Genomic DNA, 7,549 nt, shown 5'->3' with positions numbered 1-7,549 from the left:
CACAGAGCATGCTGATTTTGACAAGATATCGAAAGAGATTTTAGGAGAGTTTCCATTGTGAAACAGCTTAAAGTGCAGCTTTCTATTGTTGGATTTGTAGGTAAAGAGATTTTGCATGACGCACTGTAAGAGTATTGGGGCTGGTCTGTGTAATTTAGACAGACTTGGGGAAAACCAAGCAGCCTCATTCTGAATCTGATCTGGAACATTCTGAATCTGATCTGGCACATACAGGTGCCTGCATTAGGTTTGACTTAAGTCCTAGGATCTTTTTAAGTGTGATAAGTAGTAGACAGTTAAGGAAAGAGCATAAGAAATTAGGCAGATACAAGAGGAATCCTTTCCTGGATAAGCCTGGCAGATTCAGCTGTCAGTGATCTGGACACTTGCTGGGCTGGGTTAAAACACTATACAGGAAGGGATGCTATTACTGTTCTCATTCAAGAGCTTCTGTTGCTAAATGATCAGACTTGCTCACTCCCACCTGGAAGCTGTAACAGTCTGCTTTTTAGATCTCAGCATCTTTTGACAGTGCTGACCTGTAGGCAGAGCTGGGTGGGAGTTCAGTGTCCTGTTGCCAATACAAACTACTTCAAGCATGCCCTCGCTCGGCTGTGTCATTGTTAACTGAAGTGCAAGGCCCCAGTGACAGCTGAGGTGGGAAATGAGGAGCAGTGAGTCTTTGGGGCTTCTGTCACTCAGACAGAAGTGTAACAAGACAAGAGGAGGCTTCAGCTGGGAAGGTCTCTTGGCTTCTCAGCTGTGGCTCAAGTGCAGGCCTTGATGGTAGCAAGCTCCATGCAATTGAGGCTGAGCGAGGCTGAGAGCTGCTGCATAGGTATTCCTGGAGGGCTCAGTGGGGAGGCAACAGTATCTTAAAAATAAAACCTCCATTTACAGATCAGAGGCGATGCTTGGGGCAGTCTGCTGCTGGCTGTGTGGAGCAGCCTGTTTTGTTTCGGGTCTCTGCTGAGCAAGTTTTTACACCGTTTCATTTTTAACATTTTGGGCTCTCATGTTATTTACCAGGCTAATATCTGATCATTCTTCACTTTCTCAACACAATGCATTGGGAGTGGGAGAGGGTCAAATCCTCATACTGTTGGCAAAATGAGAATGTAGAGCAAGAATGTCAGTCACCAGCAGATACATGGGACCCGAGCTGCAATTCTTCTCTCTCCATTTCTTTTGTGCATTTTTATTTAAATCACTCGAAATACTCAAGGCTTCCTCTTTCAGTAAAGCCCTAAATATTTTCAAGGGCTGAGCAGTCTGATTTCTTCAGCCTTCCTGAGAACTTCATTACTCAGGAATTAAACTTAGGGTTCTTCTTAAAATGTTTCATAATATGGGGAAACATCCAAGTGTTATCTCTGGGCTTTACCACTGAGAATAGATCAGGTTTGTCTGAAATAAACAATTGGATGGAACTTGCACTTGGAAGTCTTGACCTAATGCTAAAATCTGGAGTGTATTTTATATTATCAGAGAACACCAATAACTTGGTGGAAGGTAGGGTCACTAATTTCAGTATTTAAAATAATCTGTAGGAGTCTCACTCTTTGTCATTTCAATGCATTTATTTGGTAGCTATTTCTCAATTTGTTTTAACCTTAGCTATCTGTTTCTAGCTCTGGAATAGCGATTATTCAGTTCAGATTTTTGTCACTGACTTTTTGGTACAGCTTTTTGAGGTGGAAGGAGCTCCATCTCTTTGCTTTTGAAAGATATCTGTAGATACTGAACTGTTCATCAACCACTGTTGGTTGTTGAAAGATTCAGGGTGAGCAGACAGTGTGTGCTTGCAGTCCAGAAAGCCAACCGTGTCCTGGGTTACATCAACAGTGTGACCAACAGGTAGAGGGAGGTGATTCTGCCCCTCTGCTGTTGCATGACTCCACCTGGAGTACTGCATCCAGTTCTGGAGCCCCCAGCATGAGAGGGACATGAAGCTGTTGGAGCTGGTCCAGTGGCGGGCCACACAGATGATGAGAGTGCTGGTGCACATACCCTGTGGGGACAGGCTGATAGAGCTGAGGTTCTTCTGCCTGGAAAAGGCATTGGGGGACCTTTATAGCAGCCTTCCAGGACTTGAAGAGGGCTGCAGGAAAGCTGGAGACTTTTTTTGTGAGAAGAATACTTTTGTAAGAAATCTTTTGTAAGAAGAATACGAAGAAATGGCTTTCAACTGGAAGAGGGTCTATTTAGACTAAATATTAGGAAGAAATTCTTTACTGTGAGGGTGGTGATACACTGGAGCAGGTTGCCCAGAGAAGTTGTGGATGCCTCCTTCCTGGAAGTGCACAAGGCCAGGCTGGATGGGGCTGTGAGCAACCTGGTGTAGTGGGAGGTGTCCCTGCCTATAGCAGGAGGTTGGAATGAGATGATCTTAAGGGTTTAATGGCAGTGCAATTGGATGAGTACGCAGTCCCAGGAAGCTTCATTGCATGTTTTCTGTAGTCAGTCTTAAAAACAAGATTAGCGTTTAACTCACTGCTCCTATTTTAGATTAATCCTTATGTGGTGACTGAGGTTGGGAAGAAGCAGAATAAAAAAAAAAATGCCAAACTCTCTGTCCTTAGAGCTGAGAACAGTGCGAAACAGCATGCGCTGTCCTGGATACATGTAAGGAACGGGTCAGGTAGTGAATGTGAAGGTAGCATGCATGCATTCGTGTATCACAGCATTCGTGCTTGTCAATGTAATGCAATTCTATTTTTCTTCTCCTGCCTTTGTTTTCAAAACATTAATTAAATTACATTTAAGAAATGATAAGCTCTTGGTAAGCAGTAATTATTAACTGCCATTCCCAAGTTTCTTAGCTTTCACGTGGTTCCATTCCTTCCGGGCAAACACTGAGGGATGCATGTTTTAAAGGTGACTCGATAGCTGCTGTTCTCCTTGCAAAGCCCAGCATAAGAGCATTTGTGCTTGTATTCTCAGTGGGTGGGGAACAAGCTACTAAACGTGCAGGATCTCAAGTGTCTTTTACTTGTGGTATTGTGGAAATGCTTTGTCTGCCAAACTTTAAGAACTGCTAAAGCAAAACCCTGGTTAGGCCAGTGACCTGTGATTCCCTGCTTTCTGGAGATTGTCCAACACCTGTGCAAGCAGTATTTCAGCTCTTTTCTCCCCGGAACGGTTCTGTACCTTCCAGTGCTCCCACTCTGGCACCTTTCTAAGTCTCTGACAGTCACTCATGTTGTGCAGCATTAATGACTTTGGAGGCTCAGATGTGATGGTATAATGGGTCTTTTCACACCTGTCAGGTATGAGCTGCGTTAAGCAGTGTACATGAGGTATTTTTAGCTTGTGAATAAAGTGATAGAGGGAGAAGGTACCCCAGGGGTCTTATTTAATTGGTGTGAAAATGACTTTAATAGAGAAATACACTTACAGAGAGGACAGCACGGAGGGTGAGAGATGCTCACTTCTGCTGTATGAGCGTGACTGATGCCCAGATGAAGTGCGTGCACATATAAACAGGGAGCATGGTGAGCAGGCAGGAGGATTCAGAGGGCTGCAGCCTCATAGGCCGCAGTGATGTAGTGGGATACTTAAACAGCAGTGCTGCAGTGGGGCTTGTGAGCCCTGTGGGAAGGACAGACTGGGAAGGAAGAAAAGGAGCTGCCCTGTTGGAAAGCAGCAAGGGTGCTGTAGTGAGTGATGTGCCTGCAGACAGCTGTGGGGCCAGGACTGCAGGAGGGCAATGTGGGCAGTATTGTGGTGGTTGTCTAATCTGTACTACCTGATTAGGAAGAGGAAATAAGAGTGGAAGAAGTTCATGTTTATAGGCTCTGGTTCTTGCAGGGAGCTTTAACCACCTCACCGTCTGCTGGAAGGCAACTCAGGTGGGCACAGGTAATGCAGAGAGTTTCTGAAGTGCATTGGTGAGAACTCATAATCAAGAAAACAACAGGGGCAGATGTTCTGCTGCACCTCATAAGGTTGGGCAGGTGGGTTTGAGGGCATTCTTGGAGACAGCAGCTTTAAGATGGGAGAACTCCTCATCTTCAGGAAAAGCAGTAAGGCAAGTAGTAGGATCCTAACCTTGAGCTTTGGGAGAGCAGACTGAGACCGAGTCCTTGGAGGCAACCAGAACATGACTGGTAGTGGTCCTGGGCAGTCTGCCCTCATGGGTCCTAATTGAGCAAGGGTATTCATTCCAGTATTTATTAGCACATGATTCTTACTTTATGTTTTTTAAAGGCAAACAACTAATTTTCTTGAGTGATGTACTGCCTGCATGTTTTAGTAGATTACAAAATGCAACTTATTACTGAGTTGGGCTGTTATATTATGGTAAGCTGCACATGATTAACACGGCTTTCATGTTGAAGTATGGTGGTACCTGAGTTCTCTCTGACAAAGATGGCTTCAGGGGATAGAACTGGATTCTGCAGTAGTTCTTGTCTGCTCACTGAGTCAGAGCATTGTGCTGGGATGACTGGCCTATGTAATTGTGTGCAGTAACAACTACATTACTTTAGTAATGCATTTAGTCTTGTCAAGTCTACATGCTGTGAAAAAATGCCAAGCTCTGCTGAGATACTGGCTATAGGATTTCATGTGTGGGAAGAAAGTTATGTAAAGGAAACTGTAATGCACTCTATGTCAGAAATAAGATTAGCAGCTCTAGATCTGACCCAACAAGTTAACAAAGACTCCTTCCCTATGAAATATCTATTTCATTAGTCCAGGGGGGAACTGAAGGTGCAGGGAGATGTGGGCACGTGCTCCTGCAGGGCTGGCTGCAGTCCAGGTAAGCTGTCAGTGGTGGACCTAGAGCATGTTGAGATCTGTGAAAAAGCCTTGTTGCTGTGTCATGCTGACATTCTGAGGATCTCAGTGCTGGCTTACAGGCAGACTGTTCAGGAGTTCTCTCCCACAGATGAGTGCATCAAGACAGATAAAATTCAAGGTGGGATGCTTTGGGAGCGTAGTTACTGTTAAAGCAGTACATGGAAACAGCTGTCAGGTGTTCCTCCTTTGCCTGTCTGAAGGCTAATGGGGATAGGAGATCACTCCTCTTCAATGGGCTGAGTGGAACTAAGTGAAGTCATATGCTCTATGCCATGCAAGTTTTTTTTCCCCCTAGTGATATCCATTTAGTTCCTAACAAAAAAGTATTCCAAAGATTAGTGGCATAACACTTGGAAGCTGGAACCACTCAGGACTAATGATATAATTACTCTATAAATCCGTTTGTAAAGCAATTATGTACTATTGTTCTCTTTTGTTCTGTATCTTTATAAAGGCAAGTCATCTTGGCAAGCTGTTAGGAATGCATTGAGCTGTTATGTAAGAATATGAATAATTTGTATGCATATTTCTAAAGGAGAAGTGATGCTTTTACAATATAACCGAAATATTTGCTGGTTAAAAAAAAAAAAAGTGAGCTTGCTGGTACAATTTCTGATCATAGAGTCACAGGATCGTTATGGTTGGAACAGACCACCGTGGTCACCAAGTCCAGCCATCTACCCACTGCTATCATACCACTGAAAACATCTCTCAGTGCCACATCTCCATGGATCTTGACCACCTCCAGGAATGATGGCTTCAACAACTCCGTGGTCAGCTGTGCTGCTGCATACTGGCTTTTTTGGAAAGCAAATGTTCCTAATGTCCAACCTGACCATCCCCTTCCTGTTCCTGTCATATGGGAGCACAGGCCAACCCCCACTTCCTCAAACTCCTTTCAGGAAGTTATAGAGAGCAATTAGCTCTCATCTGAGTCTCCTCTTATCCAGCATGAATAATCCCAGTTCCCTCAAGGGGAAATGTCTTTTGGAAGTTCACAGACAAAAAAGAGCTTCCTACAGAAATATAGCCAATGAACTCATTAATAAAAAAGTACCCAGGGATAATATAGGTATCTTTTTATCTCTTGGTCTGGGTAGCATAAATATCTTGGCTGATATTTCCTTAATTAACATGTATCTCGCTGCCCCATTTTGCCAGCAAACGCTCTCTGGTCTGTGGTGTCACTGTGTCACTACAGTGGTGTTTGTAGAGGATCTGCTCCTCACAGCATGGATGCCACTGTGCTTCCTCCTGCTGGTGGCAGGACAGGCCTTGTTGTGGACAGGGATTTCTGTCAAGGCAAAAATAATTTAAGAACGCCAATGGAGACACCATCAGAAATATCAGGTGTTTCTGTTCCAAACACTGACTCTGCAGTCTTGGCTTCTGCTGCCCGTCGAGTCCGTGGTAAAAGAGCAGCTCGCGATGCTGCCTTAGGACCTCTCCAAGAAGAAAAGACTTCCCCAGTTTCTGGTGGGGAACCAAAAGACCATGTCACGATCTTTCTGAGAAGTGCTCTGCCAGAGCCAAGGACTTGTCATCCTGCTCCTTTCTGAGAAACCTCTGGAAAGTTGTTGAAAGCGATCGCTTCCAGTCCATCTGGTGGGGCAACGATGGAGGCTTCATAGTGACTGAGGAACCTTTCTTCACAACGGAAGTACTGGCCAGGAGATGGCCTCTCCTAATTTTTGGTGTTGTCACCATGAAAGGTTTTGTTCGTTTCCACCACCACCACGGCTTCTACATTACAGGGGGGGATTTCCCAAATTCTGCCTCAAGTGATAAATTCCTGGCAGAGGAAGCAGCAGTTTCTACTCCTAGCGAGGTACGTAGTCCCTCTACCTATGAAACAGCCCTCAGGACAGTGGGATTGGTGGCCAGTCAGTCCAAAAGGAGGTGACTGACAGCTGGTGATATTTGGGTACTTATGCTTCAGAGAATCCTACATTTCTCTGCAGCTCACAAATGTAAAAAATGCAAGCGAGGGGTGGTTGTTATGAGGGCTGCTCTGAAGGCAGTGCCTCCCTGTTTGAATTGCCCCTGAGAGTCCTCTCTGGAGATTCTTAGTTATTGTACTTTGTTTTTTTTCTTCTGAAATGATGGTAACTAAATCTTCCTCTTTGCAGTTACTCTGCTACTATAACCCCTATTCCAAGGATTATCTCCGGTGGCAAAGAAGATTCAAGCGAGTAGTGCCACTTAGACAGAGTAGAGCAATTTAAAAAATAAATGTTTGAAATGTTTTTCTGTTGTCCTGTCCCATTTCTTCAGTCTGATGGCTACTCTTCCCCCCTGAGAGTGGGGGGGATGCCTTCAGGGAGCTTTCATTTCCCCTGTCACTGTCCTGTAGGCTTCAGCAAAGGTGCTAAACGTGAAGCAGGCGCTGTGGTGAAGCAAGCCTGGTCCATGGAATGATGAGAGCATGGGGTGTGCAGCTGGAGCTACCCAAAGTGTCTCATCCCTCTGCCTGCCTGTCCTCTGTGGGTGGGTGCTGTGGTGACACAGGGACGGGAGGCCTTTGCAGGGCCTGTGAGCAGCATGTGTCTGCAACTGGTGCTGCCCTTACACTTACCAATCTGAGCCAAAATGCAAGGCAAGGGTAGCTATTACGAGGGCTGCTCTGCAAGTAATGCCTTCCGTTCTTCTGATGTTGGCCCATGATGTCAGAAGTGGGTGTTGGTGGGATGGCAGTAGATAAAATAACATCTCAATGTGATGTAGCCTGTGTTTTTGCATGGGCAGC

At 45.1% G+C, this 7,549-nt stretch overlaps 1 protein-coding gene across 1 annotated transcript; it reads left to right on the top strand.

The window, feature by feature from the left end:
- The first annotated feature begins 6,128 nt into the window (after positions 1–6,128).
- On the top strand, positions 6,129–7,221 carry LOC122184745 (heat shock transcription factor, Y-linked-like). The gene is given in 4 exon segments (XM_042879938.1): positions 6,129–6,288; positions 6,291–6,631; positions 6,933–7,014; positions 7,157–7,221. Coding segments are annotated over 4 exon segments (648 nt in total).
- Positions 7,222–7,549: the final 328 nt, after the last annotated feature.

This window comes from Lagopus leucura, unplaced genomic scaffold (assembly GCF_019238085.1).
Source record: "Lagopus leucura isolate 7727_CA_CO unplaced genomic scaffold, USGS_WTPT01 Super-Scaffold_100024, whole genome shotgun sequence".
Lineage (NCBI taxonomy): Eukaryota > Metazoa > Chordata > Aves > Galliformes > Phasianidae > Lagopus > Lagopus leucura.
Note: the sequence above shows the minus strand (reverse complement) of the source record. Positions and strands in the feature narration are given on the sequence as shown.